The 18,340-nt window shown below is 41.5% G+C and overlaps 4 protein-coding genes across 7 annotated transcripts in view; 2 read left to right on the top strand and 2 right to left on the bottom strand.

Moving 5' to 3' along the window:
• The first annotated feature begins 609 nt into the window (after window positions 1-609).
• On the top strand, window positions 610-1,738 carry LOC132260163 (nitric oxide synthase-interacting protein homolog). Its single transcript, XM_059758119.1, has 3 exons — window positions 610-868; window positions 931-1,461; window positions 1,518-1,738. The coding sequence occupies exons 1-3, from the start codon at window positions 693-695 to the stop codon at window positions 1,696-1,698; spliced, it is 888 nt and encodes a 295-aa protein (XP_059614102.1). The 5' UTR covers window positions 610-692; the 3' UTR covers window positions 1,699-1,738.
• LOC132260159 (protein cycle) lies at window positions 1,655-9,558 on the top strand. 4 transcript variants are annotated; one of them, XM_059758115.1, is made up of 9 exons: window positions 1,655-1,740; window positions 5,013-5,183; window positions 5,554-5,622; window positions 6,027-6,475; window positions 6,609-7,029; window positions 7,086-7,343; window positions 7,407-7,438; window positions 8,782-8,874; window positions 8,940-9,558. In XM_059758115.1, exons 2-9 carry the CDS (start codon window positions 5,029-5,031, stop codon window positions 9,410-9,412), a joined length of 1,950 nt encoding a protein of 649 aa, XP_059614098.1. In that variant the 5' UTR covers window positions 1,655-1,740; window positions 5,013-5,028; the 3' UTR covers window positions 9,413-9,558. The 4 variants fall into 4 exon arrangements, with proteins under 4 accessions (XP_059614098.1, XP_059614097.1, XP_059614099.1 ...); XM_059758114.1 differs by lacking the exon at window positions 1,655-1,740 and adding an exon at window positions 1,889-2,131; XM_059758113.1 differs by lacking the exon at window positions 1,655-1,740 and adding an exon at window positions 3,089-4,949.
• Window positions 9,559-9,596: 38 nt separating this feature from the next.
• Window positions 9,597-15,435, bottom strand: LOC132259145 (uncharacterized). Its single transcript, XM_059756698.1, has 5 exons — window positions 12,642-15,435; window positions 12,404-12,584; window positions 11,330-11,393; window positions 11,079-11,274; window positions 9,597-11,023 (listed from the first exon to the last, which is right to left on the bottom strand). The coding sequence occupies exons 1-5, from the start codon at window positions 14,032-14,034 to the stop codon at window positions 9,597-9,599; spliced, it is 3,261 nt and encodes a 1,086-aa protein (XP_059612681.1). The 5' UTR covers window positions 14,035-15,435.
• Window positions 15,436-16,853: 1,418 nt separating this feature from the next.
• LOC132260161 (nuclear hormone receptor FTZ-F1) overlaps window positions 16,854-18,340 on the bottom strand; it is a 39,520-nt gene continuing 38,033 nt past the window's right edge. The window contains 1 exon segment of the mRNA XM_059758117.1: window positions 16,854-18,340. Within this exon segment, the coding sequence (XP_059614100.1) occupies window positions 18,175-18,340 (166 nt within the window). The 3' untranslated portion in view covers window positions 16,854-18,174.

Genomic DNA, 18,340 nt, shown 5'->3' with positions numbered 1-18,340 from the left:
AATTTGTCTGTGCGCCTTTTGGTGATGAGATGCAAAAAAAAGTCTGACGAAACTGGACAGGAAAGTTTGCTCAAACTCACATGATCATTTGTGACGACAAAGGGAACCTGACAAAAGAATGTGAGAGCAGCACTTTAATGCGGAAATTGGTCTTGTCTTACGAAATCCCAGAGATCAATTGAAGAGCAACTGTGCATGGGAAAAATCAGTTGACGTCGTTTTTCTCACCAAAGTCGCGTGTATTAAATTGATATCAATTCTATCAACAAACAGCTTTTTCGGCACAACTATATTGAATTGACCTCCAACGATGCCGATTTCTTTACATTAATCATGCTTTTTATAGAAATCAATCACATTTCATCTATATTTAAAGTCACGCTTTGAAGAATTATAATTCATTATGTTTACAGAGTTGAGAATGGTAAATTATTAGTTTAAAGGATTGCGCATTAATTTGAAGGGATTTCGTCGATATTACCTTTCTGAAAGAAAAGCGCTCCTTTATTAACGGTTTTCTCCACGTTTTGTGCCTTCAAATATTCCTCTCTCAGTTCTGTATAACTCACCGCCAGAGTGCTCTACTTGCATTCCTTGGATTTTTCGATGTTTTCACATAGAAAATGTTGAAGTTGTCAGAAAATAAACATTAGAGAAAAACAGTGAAGGGTCTTGAAAAACTCTGGACGAAAATGACCAGACACGCCAGGAATTGCACAGCAGGAGCCGTCTACACCTATCACGAAAAGAGGAAGGACGCCCAAACGTCTGGATATGGAACAAACAGTCAGCGACTTGGGAAGGACTCAGTGAAGAACTTCGATTGCTGTTCTCTCTCCTTGCAGCCTTGTGCAAATCCCGTAATCACGTAAGCCATCCTCTCTTTGAGAAGTCTAGAATCCTTGTCTTACCCACGCTTTCGTTGAACAGAAAAGACGGCCACTTGTTCGACAAAGAGGCCATCCTACAGTACATGGTCACGAAGAAGGTCGAGTACTGCCGGAAGCTGAAGGAGTACAAGAAGCAGCGCAAGGATGAGGACGCAGAGAAGGAAGAGAGTGCAGCTTCTGAGCAACGTAAACTCCTTGAAAAGTTCATCAAGACAGAGACGAAGATTGTTAGCGATTCAGTGCTGGAGGGCCCATCGACGAGCAGCGGTTCCAGAGGATCTTCCTCAATCTCCAACATGGTCAATGGGAGGGACAAGCAATTGCCCAGCTTCTGGCTACCTTCACAAGCTCCCACGGCCAAGGCGTTAAAGGTGGCAAAGCCAGACAAGACGATCTATTGTCCAGTTTCCGGGCAACCGTTGAAGGCTACGGACTTGATTGAAGTGAAGTTCACTTTGGTGCAGGATCCTGACGACAAGAAGTCTCTGATCGCCAAGGAGAGTCGCTACATGTGTCCAGTGACTCACGACATTCTAAGCAACTCAGTTCCGTGTGCAGTTCTTCGTCCGACGTACGTTCTTGAACAATGTCCCGTCAAATACACACTAAATTCTCATTTCATTGCAGTGGAGACGTGGTCACGATGGAGTGCGTGGAGAAGTTCATCAAGAAGGACATGATTCACCCGCTGACAAATGAGAAACTCACCGAACAGGACATCATTCCTCTCCAGCGAGGCGGAACCGGCTATGCCCAGACAAATGACAATCTTGAGGGAAAGGAAAAACGCCCAGCGCTCCAGGCTTAAGACACACTTGAATTAAAATCCCTGCACTGCAACGCTCAAATGGTACTGATTTGTTTACATTCTCTACACGATTCTCATGTGTTGGTGTGCGAGAATAGTGAGATTGTCGCGAAAAAAGTGCAATTATTACATATGCGACCTTCACAGCATATCATTGAATACTTCAGCTGTTCGCGGCTCTAATCTCCGTCTCAATTTATTTCAATTCCAAACACTTTCCGCACTACTTGGGCTGTATTCAGTGAAATTTCTGCGAAAACTCCTGCAGAATGAGCTAAATAAGGATCTCTACGTGTTATCTCGTTCCAGGAAAAGTGATATCTTACTGTGTGTTTTGAAGTACTGTGAAAGTTTGTGCGATATGTGTGACTGTTTGTGAGCGAGATTCAATGTGAATCTCATAGTTTGTGGACAAATATTCTCATAAATCACAGTGAGTACCGAGAAAGGGCATTTTTAGGCAATTGATCAAGAGCGGAACCATTAGTTTATCTATTAAGCCAGTCTGAAACAATGGTATTAGGATTAATTTCATGTTATATAATGTGAGAAAAAATCGACACACTATTATTTTCTCAACACAAATGCATCGTGAGAATTGTAAATAGTATTATTTACAAGGAAATCTCTTGGTGTGTTTGTGACAATGAAAATGGATGAAAACATTCTCACTGGTAGTTGTGATGAATTGCATCTTCTCGCATATGTTGAAGCTGTTTTCTTTGGTATTGTGTCAGCAAAACCGCAAAATATTAACTCCAGCTATTGCGTCTGGAGTGCGAAAGCAATAAAGGTCCTTTCTGAGTTTAGGGATGAATTCCCTCCTGAGGTGAGGCTCATCTGTTTCTGACAACTATGGCCTTTTTTCCTAAAAAGGAGAACTAATTGTTGCGTGTAATTGAAAAGGCGCACAATTAGAATGACGCCAGAGTATCCAATCTGAACTGAATCTCTCCCAGGTAGGCGAGTCACTCAGTTCCCATCGTCACTCAATGACTGTTATTGTCATATTCGTCGAAAACTTCCATCCCCCATCTGGCGAGGAGTATTTTTTTCACATTATACTATTGAATGCATTCGGAGGAGGAGATGCGATGCTCTGCGGCAGACAAGTGACATCACTTCATTGAAATTGAGCTCCTGAGAGAACATCAAGGTGGAAAAATGTGGAAGGAGAGAAGAATGATATGTTAAATAGAAGTACAATCAATTCATTGAGATTGTCTGGCTTTTGAAAGCAGAAAAAAGGCCGATTCGTCGAATGCGAAGAAGGAAACTTTTAATTGCCAGGGAAAGAAATGTTCTCAGGTGTCACGAGTCAATGGATAATATAATTCACGCTTTGGCCATTGAGGGAAGAAAGAATGGAGAAAAAGGAGTGAATAGATTCAATATTCCAGACAATGCCAATTATCCCATATTTTTTCCACAGTTGTATCGATTGTACCCTAATAATCAGTTTTAAAGCCATCGTGAGGTGTTTATTGAAAAATCTCATGCGTCAAATCCCATTTAAATTGGCTCAATACATCAAAGTGGAGACGGATTAGCAGGACACAGAAGGCATTAATTGCACAAAATAGCACATGGCATTAACAGAGGAAGGAGTTGGAAATTATTGAGCTAGATAGCAGTCAGATATGATAGTCCTTTATGTCACAGATTGGGAGGAACTTGTGGGCAGAGCCTTTATTATTAATTGCTTTTTAGGGCGGGTCCTATGAGTGGGTGGAGCTTTGGAATTATTGTCCAGTGAATAGATTTTTTACAATGGGAAGCATTATTATTGCAATATTTATTTATAAATTGTATTACTAGTTTGTTCATATATAGTTTACTTACAGAAATTGTTAAATGCTTATTTTCCAAGAGAATTAGGGAATTTCAGTAGCCAAAAATCATGTATTCTTTTCCTTGTCAGATCAATGAGATAAGCATTCTTTTGTAGAAAGTTTAGTGCCCTCACTTTGTAGTTTAAGATATCTATTCGCATCTAATTTCCTTTTTCCTACGACACAATTCCATAATTTGCTGCATCAATTGCAGCAACTATATTCGATTTATGCAGAAAATATTGTAATCACGCCGAGCGTGCGACTGTCGTACTGCTGAAGTGCATCTCTGTCTCACCAGCCAATTCTCCCATATCATTCCAGGCAGATTGAAGATTACATAATCGACCGACGACCAGTTGAAACAATCCGATTAAGAGGCTGGTTGTACGAGTCAATTCATTATAATTTTTCCGCTCTTCTCGACATTTTCCCATTCAATTTTTCACGATGTGATATTTTCTGAAATACACACAATTACATGCAGTTCCGGATACTTTTCTGTAATAAACGTTATATTGATTTAAATAGAAATATCTCAATGAGTTGTAAAGATTGAATTTGACTTTTTCAAGTATTTACTCAGGACTCCCTCCGTCAAATCATATCCTTGAAGAGTTTCAAGCTTTCTGGGAAAATGTATGACGACATATTTGAAATGTATCGCCAGTTTAGCAATTATAAACAAATGGAACTCAAGTCCAACCCCTTTTCATGCACTCCTCTGTGGGAAATTATCACATTTCACTCCTGGCATGCGCCACAGTGGGAAAACGAGCTTGCTGGCTGGATGAGATTATACATGGTTTTCCACCTTATGTACAATTCGTGCGCGCTCTCTCTCTCTCTCTGTCTCACATTTTCACAAAGCCTGGGAAAAGTAGAGATTTTCCGCCCCAAGTCGGAGAGCGAGTGAGAAGTGAAATACATGCAGTTATTCACCGCAGAAAGCCCACCTTATAAAAGCATTTGTGGTCTCTGTGGAAAATTCAGTTAAACGGGAGCCGCGATTGACGTCTGATCGGTGGATCATCCTTTTTCCATTGGGTTGTTTCAATGGAAGCTTTGCCTTTGATTAATTTGTGGTGCCACTTTTCTCCACGCGATCCGGAGGGTTATTAAAAACATCATTTGCGTGTGTGATCAATTGACGATTGGCTTTAGAGATTGCAGTGTGAATTTTATTCATTGTGCAATTCATTCACGCACAATTGGCAAGATGGTCGCACGGAATCTCTCAATACAAGATCTTCCCTATTCGGGACTCCTTCAAGTTCCGGACGAGGAGCGAGAGTTTCTCACGCTGGAGGAGTTGAAGCCTCATCAGTTGACGGAATTGGGCGTCTCGAGTTGTTCGCAACAGCCACAATTCGGGCAGCAAATCTACTTCGATCTCAACACTCAACAGACAACGACAAAGTCTGCTGATGAGAATGGCGATTCTAGTGCTCGTGAAATGATGGAGAAATTGTTTCTTTGCAGTGGAAATTGTGTCTTTATGAGTGGAAGTGAGCTCTCGATGCCCAATCATCATCTCGACCGTTTGGATCCAAATTCCATGAGTACAACTGACACAACCAACAGCCATTCGCAGAACTCATCATCCAACCATATGGTCAGAGGGCATCTGAGGAAGAGGAAATGCTCCTACACGTAAGTTCAGCCTTTCCGTGTTTGCTATTTAAAAGACAATGTGTTGAGCAAAGTGACTGAACAAGTTCCAATGACGAAGGAATCCATACAAAAGTGCAACAAGTTGAAGAAAACCACCCTAACACAAGCCGTCGTGACAACAATTTTACAAGAAAACAGCGTCATAACTATTGTAAAGCTAATTGAGTTGGAATTTATGGGGTTTTCCAGTGTTGAGCTCAGAATTTCCAGTCCTTTTGATGATTTGATTTGAAAATTGCGTCAATGGGACTTTGTGTAAATTAATTGCCTCTGGGATTTCAATGCTTCCCCTTTGGGGTGTAATTCAACAGGTTAAATGGTAATTCAATCCCTCTTGTCTCTGCCACAGGGAAAACAGTGACCTGGAGGAGGATACGGGAGATGATGCGAAGTCTGTGAGAACGGAGGATAATAAGAAGTAAGCAAATATATAAATACAAAAATATCTATCATGAACATCGTTTCATTATAATAATATATGATGACCTCACGAGGGGCGGAAAATGGTGGGAAAAGGCAGAGAATCATTTTAAAATTATCACAATAGACAGGAGAATATTTTTGAGTTACATTTTACATGACAAAGAAGCATTGTCACCACTTATCAAGTAGTTCAGAGTGAATCGAGGTGAAGAGAGCATGGTCAGTGAGGAAGCCTCACAAATTGATGGGCTGCACGATAATATATGGTCAAGGTGAGGCCAGAAGGGTGAAAGAAAGTCAATCAGATAATTTTCCGGCGAGAAAATTGCATTTCAGTGAAATTTGAGCATCACAGTCTCACTTTTCCAATTAACTCTCGACATGATTTTCCGCTCGCAGACAAAATCACAGTGAAATTGAGAAGAGGCGGCGCGACAAGATGAACACTTACATAATGGAGTTGTCCTCAATGGTGCCCATTTGCCATGCCATGTCGAGGAAGCTGGACAAGCTCACGGTGCTGAGGATGGCGGTGCAGCATCTCAAGACCATTCGAGGGGCCGTTCATTCCTACACTGAGGGACACTACAAGCCCGCCTTTCTCTCGGACGAGGAGTTGAAGATGTTGATTCTGCAGGCTGCCGAGGGCTTCCTCTTTGTTGTGGGTTGCGACAGAGGGAGGATACTTTACGTGTCCGAGTCTGTGTCACAGGTACTCAATTACTCCCAAGGAGACTTACTTGGGCAGAGTTGGTTCGACATTCTGCACCCCAAGGATGTGGCCAAAGTCAAGGAGCAACTCTCGTCGTCAGATTTGAGTCCGAGGGAGAGATTAATCGACGCCAAGAGTGAGTAAAAGTTTGCTAACTTTTAGAAGTCACACTAAACACGTTAGAGAAAGAACAGAATCTCCTTAAGTATTCACTGAGATCTCATTGATTGCATTTTACCATTAATCTACAAGTTTTGGGACATTTTCAGCGATGCTTCCGGTGAAAACCGATGTGCCACAGGGCTTGTCTAGACTCTGTCCAGGGGCCAGGCGATCATTCTTTTGTCGCATGAAGTGCAAAGTGCCGGTGCAGGTTAAGGAGGAGATGGACGGCTCAACCAATGGTCATAGGCGAAAGAAGCAGATGAACAGCGATAAGAAATACTCCGTAATTCAATGCACGGGATACCTCAAGTCCTGGGCGCCGGCTAAGATTGGTCTCGAGGAGCAGGAGAGCGACGGTGACGGAGATTCGTGCAATCTCAGCTGTCTCGTGGCCATCGGCAGAATTCCGCCAAACATCTTTGTGCCCAACGTCACGCCACCGATCAACAATAATCTAAATCTGAGGAGCATTCAATTCATCTCCAGGCACGCCATGGACGGGAAATTTCTCTTTGTCGATCAACGGTGAGAAAAGGCAATTTGTCTATATCAAAGTTGTAAGTCATCTTGAATATTTTCAGCGCTACTCTAATCCTGGGCTTTCTGCCTCAGGAACTCCTCGGCACGAGTATGTATGAATACTATCATCATGAGGACATTCCCTCCCTGGCGGAGTCCCACAAGTCCGCTCTGCAAATCTCCGACAGAATCACAACTCCTGTCTATCGCTTGCGCACAAAAGACGGCAGTTTCGTGCGTCTCCAGAGCGAATGGAAATCATTCCGGAACCCATGGACAAAAGATGTTGAATATTTAATAGCCAAGAACTCTGTTATATTGTGAGTTGTCGTGTGAATAATTTTTGAAATTGCATATAGTAATGTTTGCCCCAATTTTCGCAGATCGGACAGCAAAGTTGACGATAGCAGCTCTTCCCAGTTGCGGTTCCACACGCTACGTATAGGTTTCAAGAAACTGTTTCCGACCCATAACGCTTATGGGGAATTTACATTGGATGCGTTTCACTTTTACCTCGACGAAACGATTTCCTGAAATGTCTCGGTAGGTAATCATCCCTTTTTTTTATTGCCCCTACGCTCGGGCGCGGAGGGCAATAAACCTCGAACAAAAAAAAGGGATAATTGCCCTCCGAGACATTTCAAGAAATCGATTCGTTACTAGTGCAAGAAATAATTTCATACTTACTACAGGAAACAATTTCGTAATTCAATCAAGAAATATTTTCATTCCTATTGCAAGAAATAATTTCGTAGTTATTTCTGGAAGCAATTTCGTATTTATTTCTTGTATGGAATCCAATACAATTAAAATATATAATTTTGTCCAAACGGCAATGTTGATTATGCTGAATCTGGCCACCTTTAGCACTCTCCGGCGTCATCTTATCCCGGAATCCGTGAAATTTCCCGCGGCTTCATTGTCCATCTGAAAAACGATAAAATTATTAAATTTTACTGTTTATACGCGCAGAATTTAGATCAAATTTTCTCTCAATTTATTTTACAACAGCATAATCAATGCACATTTTGAAAATTCACCAAAATGTACTTAAATAAATGCAATTTTTCTCACCTTATTATCCGATGAAGAACTGCACTCTGCTCGTTCTGCATTCAACCACGACCAGAACTCAACTAAATCGACAACTCAGATGAGTTTTAGTGAAGGAATTTCCCAACATTGCTTCATCCCGACACCCGAGCCTTGTTTTATGACCCTTTTTTTCATACTTTGCATTTTCTCTGCCTATTTTCTGTAAAACAGATGTTTTATTGCACTACTTTTCTCCCTCGAGCGCATCATGGAATTTTGAACCGGTTTCAGGTATTACGAGAAACTCTTCCGTAAACCATACGGAGGCATTTCTTGACCACATTCGGAAATAGTAAGAATACTTGGTCTTACTCGTTTCTCCTCTGAGGGCAATCAGGTAGAGTGCCGAAAATTGGGTAAATTTTATGAGGGTCTGAGAGGTCTGAAATTTCTGTGGGCCATAAAATTTAGGGACACCATATGGCTTATTCTATACATGTTTAATCTGTGAAACAAGAACGAAAGCATTTCTTGTTGGGAATCAGAAACTGAAACCTTTCTCATTTGTATCATGTTCATAGTCGGAGGGCAATAAGGTATTATTGCTCTCCGATTGCCCTCAGAGACAGAACAGGAAACAAATCCGCAACAGTTTCACATCCACTACCGATGAGTATCCGTTTCTTGAAACCAATACGTAGCGTGTGGAACCGCAACTGGGTTGTGGTGGTAATGTCGCCAACGGTACCATGTACAGAACAGGGAATGGAGCTGCAGAGAGCAATGCTCCAGGTCATTTTGACTTCTTCAACCAGAGTGCGTATATGAATTTGGGTTTTTGGATGGTATCTTGAGTTGACATTGTGTGATTCTTTAATCAGGCAATGGTCGGGAGATGCATAGGATGATAAACACTCACATTGAAGCGAGCAAGATTGGTCGACAAATAGCAGAACAAGTTCTGGATCACCAGCGGAGAGTGGGAGATTCCTCATCAGAGAGCAGTCCAGATCCTGAGACCACAGAGACGAATCCTCATCAGCACATTGCAATGTCCGAGAGCAGCATTTCAAACAGCGAAATGGCGCTGGATCGGCGCACTGCACCGCCCAATGAGCAGAGATTGAACGGAACGCTACCGGGCTACTCTCAAGTGAGGAACAATATTGTGCATCCAAATCACTCCAGCACGGAAGTCCTGCAGATGATGACAACTGGGGATGCGCCCAACCAGGCAGGGACAACTGATGGCAACGACGAGGCCGCAATGGCAGTGATCATGAGTCTGCTGGAGGCAGATGCTGGTCTGGGCGGTCCAGTGGACTTCACGGGACTCCCTTGGCCACTTCCATGAGATTAATTTCCACCTTGTCAATCACAAACACACACAAATATTTATCTGTTATCATCCACAGCTTTATTATCCTAAGCCAAAGTGTTTGTAGGTGAACAGGCATTTATGGTATTGATGTGAAAAAAAAAGATTGGTGTGCCATCGACTATCACTATTCAAGTACTATGAAACCCAAACTTGATGATTAGTAAGAGAGCTTTTCCCGCTTCTCAAAGAACACTTTGTACGGCTTAGGCGAGAGAGTGATTCCAGGCAGAAGATGAACATCTGGCTTCTCATCTTCATTGCGTGTGGACAGCTTAAATCTCTGTACGATGCCAGTGAAGAAAGTGAAGATGCACGCACGAGCTAGAGTGTCACCGAGACATCGTCTCTTTCCCTGGCCGAATGGCATGAGTCTCTCCACATTGCAGATCTTTCCATCTTCGGTAAGAAATCTCTCAGGGCGGAAAACCTTGGGATCTCCCCAGAAGTCTTCATCCATGTGCACTGAGTGGAGATTGATGAGAATTGTGGAGTTCTTGGGGATTGTATAACCACCCAATAGAGTTTCCTTTGTTGCTCTGCGTGGTCCAGATATGGGGACAACATTGAAGAAGCGACGAATCTCCATCAGATATGCTTCCGTGAAGGGAAAGTTCCCGTGCTGAGCTGCCGTGAGTGTGTTCAAGTGTAATTTCTGGGCATTCTCTGAGATTTCTCTACTGATTTTCTCCTGAATCGCGGGATTGATGAGGAGCATCATGAGTGCCAGATCGATAGTGGTGCTTGTAGTTTGAGATCCTGCAATGAAGATGTCCAGGATAACCATTGAGAGTTGAATATCGGTAAATGTGGAGTCTGTGTGACCACTCTGAGCCCTCATTTCCTTGATGAAGGCATAAATGAGGTCATCCGATGATTTTTCCTCGCTATATGTTTCATGGTGTCTCTCAATCGCCTCCATAAGCAGATCCTTCAACTCCTCATTGAATCTCCGGATTAAATTGTATCCACTCCACTCGGGCGCCAGGAATCTCACCCACGGCATCGATGACAGCACTCCTCCAGACATATCAAAGGCCTTAGAGCGCTGCTGAAGAAGTGCCAGCAACCTCTCAATCCTATCATCCTCCCTGCCAAGGCGCTTCCCAGCCGTGAAAGTCCACAGGACATTCAGCACGGACACCGGGAGATACTTTCCCGGCCAGAAACTGCCCTCCTTCTCTCCTTGCGACTCTATCAAGGTGAGCAGATCACCGAGTTCCTCCTCAATCAACACTTCCATTGGCTGGCGTCCGTAGCCGGCATTTCGCAAGTGTTTCACGGTGAATGCTCGGTGTTCCGCCCACATGGCTCCGTCCACACACGTGATGCCGCGCAATGAACCCATCGTTCGGAGGCGCATGAAAAAATTCTTTGGCCGCCCCTCGAACTCCTCTCGCATGTGAATGTCCCGCACGATGGCATGAGATGAGCCCACGACGTAGAAATTACCGCCCATCTTCATGCCCAGCACTGGACTACTGTAATCCTTTGTCCATTGATCGTACACTCTGTGCAGGCCCCCCAACTTCCTGGCCTCCCGTCGAATCTGTGGGGAGTTTCCCACGAACGGAAGCCACTGAGGCCCTGAAAATTCATTCACTGTAACTACTTCACTGCGAGAATTCAACACTGCCTTTACCTGGTGGGAAATTCCTGGGGCGCCAGAACTCTCTCAGCAGCAAAAGTCCTACAAGGAGGCACAAGAGCAGCACAAGAAGCATTAAAGTACCGTCCATCGCGATGTTCGTATTACGTAAATCACATTGAAGAGCACGCCTTTCTGCAGTCAACTCCTTTGGGCAACGTCTTGGCGGCTCTGTGTCGGATCCCACACTGATTCAGTCACTTCGCCGCACGTGTCTCCAAACTCTCGCATCGCCACACACTCACGCGCGCCAGATAAGCAAATTCACTGTGCCGATCACGACTGGCTCGGGCGATCTTCGATGCAACACTGAGAAGCGCGGTGAGAGAAAAGACAGAGAAGCACATTCATGAGTAGGGCGCCGACTCAGCGATCTTTATCAGCTCAGAGTTGAACTGACGAGACACTTCCCTGTTGAGCTGATAAGCCTGAATTTTTGCTCTGTGCCACAAAACTATTTTCACACATACACTTCACACGAGAATTCTCGTGTGATGCCATCAATTGGTGCTACCAATTTGTCTTCAGTTGTGAAGCAGTCGCACACGAACCCGTAGTATTCAATGAATCGTGTACAGTGAGTGCCAAAAGTATGTGAAAAAACGCACTAAAATGTATGTTTAATGGTTTCTGAAGAGGAAATAATACTGGTGATTGAGCGGGCCAAAGAAGTGATGTTCTGCTGGCATATCCTGCCAACATTGACTGAATACCGAAGGCGCATGTTCGAGGCAAGATTATAAATTGTTTCCCAGAAAGATGAAATCATATTTGCTCCGATCTTCACTTCAACAATAAAAAAAAAACTTTTTATCGATTTCTTTAATATAAACGATCTTTTTTCTTTGATGAATTTCAAAGTTCATTCTTCCAACATTTTTGCCTTTTCACTGTAAAAACAAGTATCCTGAATCGCGAGATTAAAACGAAATCAACGCTGGAAAAAGCGTTTACGCTGAAAGCGCGGCAATTATTCAGATCATCTGGTGAATACAGCTCATTATAAAATTTCTGAACTTGAAGATTGTGGGTTTTTTTCTGCGTTGCAAAAATTAAATGTAAAACAGGAAAGCAAAAAAATAGATGATAATTGGTATGTAAAAAGAGTATTGATAACCCGGAGATTATTGAATTTTTGAACTCATGCTGAAACGCGCGTGCTTACGATTTTCAGTACTATGACAACTGCATATATCAAATTTGGGGTCGCTGATCTGTGTTTTCGTCTAGCATTCTTCTAAAACAATTTTTTTGTATTATCAATCCTCCCAAAGGTGCGATGACCCAGGATTTGCATCGCAATATTTTAATAATCAAACACTCGCCGCGATAGGATGATTTTGTATGCCTTTGGTGACAATGTTATGCCATCGACTCCCTCGAGATCCGGTAGATGTTCGGCATCTTCTGGCAATTCCATCTCAAAGGCATGCATAAAGGTTGCGAAGAAGACGAAGAGACTCGATTTTGCCAGATTCTCACCCATGCAGCGACGCTTGCCTGTGAAGGAGAGCAGAGATTGCTACGAATCAATTATCATGTGAGAGGTAATCTTACCGGAGCCGAAGGGAAGGAAGCCCTCATGGTTGATTAGCACGCCGTTCTCGTCGAGAAATCTCTCGGGAAGGAACTCTCGAGGTCTCTCCCATGCCTTCTCGTCCATGTGAAGGCTGTACAGGGAGACCAGAGCGAGAGTGCCTTTGGGCACGGTGAATCCCATGAACTTGACCGTTTCCAGGGCGCGATGAACGATGGCCAGAGGAGCCACATTGACGCACCTCATGATCTCGCAGAGAACCGCTTCGGTGTAGCTGAGATGAGGTCTGTGCTGCAGCTTTGGGAAGCCAGAACCTACAACCGTTCTCAATTCCTCTGTGACTCTCTTGGCCACTTCGGGGTAGTGAAGCATGTAGATGAGAGAGAAGGCCAGAGTGTTGCTGGTGGTCTCTGATCCGGCTTGAAACATATCCAGACAGAGAGATAGAAGTTGTTCCTCCGTGAAAGTGGTTGCAGAATTGTGAGAACTCGTGATTTGCCTCACGTAGGCATCAATTAAACTCTTGGGCTCACTGAATTCCTCTTTGCCCAGCTGAATTTCCTCAATTGTCTCCCTGAGGAAGCTCCAGAGTGGCTTGAAAGCCTCCACTAAAGGTCTGTAGCCTGATAAATTGGGTAGAATGTGCCTGATTGCAGGATATTGATTCAATATTCCACCAGACATGTCGATTATCCTGAAGCTCTCATGAATGAGCTTCATCAGCACAGTGAGTCTCTTATCCTCCAGATCGAACCTTTTGCCCGCCATCAGAGTCCAGAGGACGTTCAGCACACAAATATCGAAAGCATTGTGCATGAAAATGCCACCATCTCGCTGGTTCTTCCTCCACAGATGCTCAACCATCGCTTCAGCCTCCTGCTCAATGCGCTGCACCATGCTGAACCTGCCAAAGCCCAGCTGCTTCAGCGTTTTCATGCAGAAGCGCCTCTGTGTCTCCCACGCCTGACCGTCCGTGAACACCAAACCCAGTCTCTGGTCGAATGAGCGCACTCTGAAGAAGAAGCCATCAGGCCTGCCGTCAAATTCGGCGCGATTATAGAACTCCCGGATGGCTTCACAGCCGGATACAACAATAACTCGATCTCTGCCCAGACGTAGTCCAACAACACTCCCGTATTGGACGCTCAGGTGCTGCCAAATCATGTGATGGTGGCTTAAGGACTTCTTGAGGCGAAATAGAAGTGGAAAATTGCCAACAATAGGCAGCCATGGAGGTCCTGGCGGAAATCCTCGTGGTCTCCTCGAGTCTATCCAGCAGAACAGAATCAGCAGTGCAACTATACAGGCAAATATCGCCATTTCGCTCACTAAACACGCCCGGAAAACACCTTCAGACTGCGACAACTGGCCCAGGAATGGACAAAATCTTTCGGATTGAGGTATTTTCAGCATACCAATTCTCTCTGAGAAGGTCAGAGATCAGATCTCCGGCATCCGGAGGGGATCTTTTGTGGCGAAATCTGATAGGGAGTGAGTTTTGACCTGCACACTTCCGCGGGCGAAGCCTGTAAATAGCACGTTCTTGCATCACACGCGCTATATTGTTGCAAATTTTAGACACAGGAACCACAAAATTAATACATAAGTTTTATTTTTACAGAAAATATAATTTTAAGTATTAATTATACATTTTCCATTCTCCATCTCATTACATCAGATAGATTTCTGTCTATACTCACTAATTTCTGTATATTAATTGTAAATTAAATTAAAACCTTTTCATCACTTAACTAAATATTCTCTCTTTTTTATTTAAATATATTCACGATTTTCTCTCTTCGCCTTCCTTTTATCCATTACTTCATTAATACATAAAGTTTGTTGTTTACTTTGTGAAAGATCAAAAATGATATTCTCAAAAGATAAAAATCAATAAAATTATTGACATGATTTGTAAAGAAAAGATCAACTGACAAAAAATGGGAATTAGTTTGCGCTGTTTAAAAATTAGAGAATATAAAAATAGAAATTAAGACACGCAATGCTGTAAAATAATCAACTTTCTCTCTTATCATCAAATAACGAATTTGTGGGCGTTTCCTCACATTCTCTGCACTGTTCCTTCTCTCTCGCTCCCTCTCTCTCTTTCTCTTCTTAAATATAATTAACAAAGTATTAAATAGAAACTCATCAATATTTTTACAAAATACCATTTTAACATAGTTCTTTTTCAAATAATAAAAAAGAAAAGCTTCAAGCAATTTGTTTTCTCACTTCCTTTTCTCTTTGACTTTATCAGATTTCTCGCCGGTTTTTCTTCCTTTGTCATTAAACTTGTGTTTCTGTTTCTTTTCACTGCATTAACTTTGTTATTTTCTCACTTATCTACTCTATAGACACTTTTATATAACATTTTACAAAGATTTTTATACTCCAACGCGTAACTTAAGATCTTACATGGTAGAATTTTACAAAATATACAACTTTAAATTAAACTTTATCTTCCATTACAGCTAGAAATTAATGAAAAACACATTAAGGTAGGTACCATCGCGTTTTGTTTCTCTTTTTTCTCTTTGTAATCCTCTCCTCATCAACAATTCTTAAGAGACAAACTCCCTAAAATTACATTTATAAGATTTCTTCTTACTTTCTCATTTGTTCACACGATACACTTTTTTTCATCAAATATGCGACATTTTACAGGAGTAATTAAAGTTCTGATATTCACAACTTTCTCAGCACCTTGCTCATTTTCAAAATTTAGCTCTGTCCGCTCTTCTCTCGCCCTCCGTCGAATGGAATGTGTCAAATCTCATGTCACTACACGTAAATTTCGCACTAAACATCCTTAACAGGAAAATATAAGTAGAAAGATGTACAAAAATAGATTTAAGTAAATATTCTCTATCATCTGAAAAAAATATAAACATCCTTTTCTTCTTTGAGAAAAAAGAGAATTTTGATTGAAACGCCATCCAATAGGTGAGCCTTGGGCTCCTTTCTTGCACTCACAGCATCTCTTGTATTAGGTTTTTGCGCCTCCCAGTGGCCCACATGAGCAAGGTGCCTCACCAAAAAGCGCATATTTTGCACCGCCAATCGCCTCCCAACTCCACCACTTCCGCAATATCGCTCTCTTTGGGCGGGAGAGGCAAAATTAATTGAAATTCTCGTGTTTCCCTCTCACCTGCGCGCCTCAGAAGTCATCGGGCAGAGAAGAAAACGGGATAAAGTAAAGAATTGGGCTTTTTGCATAAAGCATTTTACGGAAAACTGTATCACAGAATTTTTTCGCTCTCAATAAAATCTTCGAAGCCTTGATTGCCTTCTTATTCCAAAATGTGATGTTTCAACCGTGTTTCACTTCTCTTAGCATTAAGAGACACCAAGAAATTTCAATTAATTTTGCTAAAAATCATCCTTTTTCGAGGGGAAAACTGATCATTTTCCATCTATCCATCTTTCCTCACTGTCCACAACTGCACTCTTTGTTGCACTCTACAAAAAGTAAATCTTCTAGGCCACATTATTTCTATAAGAAAGTTACATAAGAACGTTTAAAGATAAATTTGTATCTTCTCTCCCATCGAAAGATTCATCAATGTTCGTTTCTTCTTCTGCTTTAAAAGTGAATTTTACACAAGATTAGGTTTTGCTTCTTTAGGAGGGTCTTAAGAGAAAGTTTTCTTTGATATCTACAATTATAGATTTTTCTTCATCTTCATCATCATCATTTATAGCCTATTTTTTCTGAAATTTACACAAATTTACATATTCTTGTACGCCTTCCTAATTTTTTTTTATCTTCTCTCTTCCTTATTTTCAATTCTCTGTTCCTCTGCAGTAACATTTAATTTGTAGTTTGATGGAAAAATAAAATATTCTCTCTTTCTCAATATTGTACATTTTTCTCATCAAAATATATCCTCTCTCTCTCTCACAACATCTACCTGGCAATTCTTATCACACTCCATTGGTTACCTTCGTCACAATTAGTCCTCCTTCCCAATCTAAACAGCCCTTCCACAAAATATATTTTGATCTCTGATCATCTCTTGCCTATTTACACCTATTAGAAAGATCGGTTAGACCTATATATTCTCCACAACATTCAATAAAATCTTATTTAAAATAGTGTATCTTCAATCTGATTTATTCTCTCATCCACAAAATAAATTGATATCTTTCTCCCTCTCTAGTTTTCTTTACTTTTTCTTCTTTTTAAATATTGTGTCATTAGGATTATTATGTGCCATTTTTCTTCACTGTTGTTTTTTTTTTTTAATATCATATCTAGTTGATTTTCTTTGCTACAATTTTTTGTTCACACACAAAACAGGTGATGCCTCAGTGGCCACTCCTAATTGAAAACATCATCACTGCACCTCTCTTGCTCACCCAATGACTATCCCATCGTCTCTCTAATTTCTGTACACCGTTTAACTACGTCCTATTGCCATTCTATTTACAAAAATAATTACTATAAATCTCTCTCTAGTAACATTTTGTACTTTTTGACCATTTGGAGTGTTTATTCTCTTAAAGTTGTATTTTTTTTCTTTTGCAATAAGGCAAGTTGTTGCAGTTTTCCTCCCGCTCTTCCCACTCAGCTCCTCAAGTAAATTTACCCAAAAATATGTGTTTCCTCTTTGCCTATGTTGTAGCTCTGAGTTTATTTACACTGAGATCCGAGAGCAGTGATGATTTCCCAATTAGTAGCAACTTCAACATAAGGGATTCTTCTGAGTTTGTGAATCTATTTGCTCCACCTCTAAATATCTTAAACGGTAACAACTGAGTGTGATGGTGATTAAAGTGTGCAGAAAGCTTCTTAAAGACATCTTTTTGTCCATCCTCAGCGCTTTTTCTTCCTTTCTCCCTCTCTCTCTTCCTCTCGTCGGAAAGCATTTGAGATATACTTGAGCAGGAAATGCGCTTGTGAAAGCTCTCCATTTGACTTCTATGGTAATTTCCAGTGAGACTTTCATATACTCCTATTCATGTTTTGTAGAAATCGTCAATTTAGCCAGGAATTTAAAAGATAAAATCAGGGAAATATTGCACTGATTCTCCAATACTTGTATAACAAAACATTAATTCATACACAAAAAAAAATTTGCCTTCCATCTTGACACGTGTTTTTGCAATTTCAAGTTAACATACAAATAATTTTATTACAAAAAAAATAAAATTAAAATTATTAGTAAAAGTTACTCTCTGAGATGAAATGGTAACGTATGAGTTTTACCTTGAGTGGATCTCTTTTTGCAGATGATTGAAGACAACAAGAGCACTGGGAGACCAACGCTTCCCAGTGCACTGGGTAAAAGTGAAAGATGAAAAATTTAACCAAAGAATTCTCTCCTTTGAAATGAATCAAGCACACAGTATTGACAATTATAAGAAAACAATAATAATTCAGCTGCCCAGCCACCGGGTGGCTTAAAGTAAAAATTTCAATATAACAGGAAGGATTAAAAGTAATAATAAAATGAGTGTTTCTAGAAAACAATGTGTGTATGTGTGATGGAAAGTGATTTCGATTGTGGGAAAAGTAATTCCATCAACCACGCTAAACTGTCAATAAACTTAATACTTTTGCACAAGATGTGTGGCTTTCTCTCCCTCTCTCTCTCTCTCTCGCTCAAAGCGCGCCCTCTCAGCACAGATTCTCTCCGTTGTCTCTCTACTTCCTCTTGGCGTGCAGCATCTCCATGAGAAGTGTCTGGGTGGGCGCTCCGCCGGCGCAATGTTT

This window comes from Phlebotomus argentipes, unplaced genomic scaffold (assembly GCF_947086385.1).
Source record: "Phlebotomus argentipes unplaced genomic scaffold, Phlebotomus argentipes genome assembly scaffold_18, whole genome shotgun sequence".
NCBI lineage: Eukaryota > Metazoa > Arthropoda > Insecta > Diptera > Psychodidae > Phlebotomus > Phlebotomus argentipes.
This window is presented reverse-complemented; position numbering and strand designations above follow the sequence as displayed.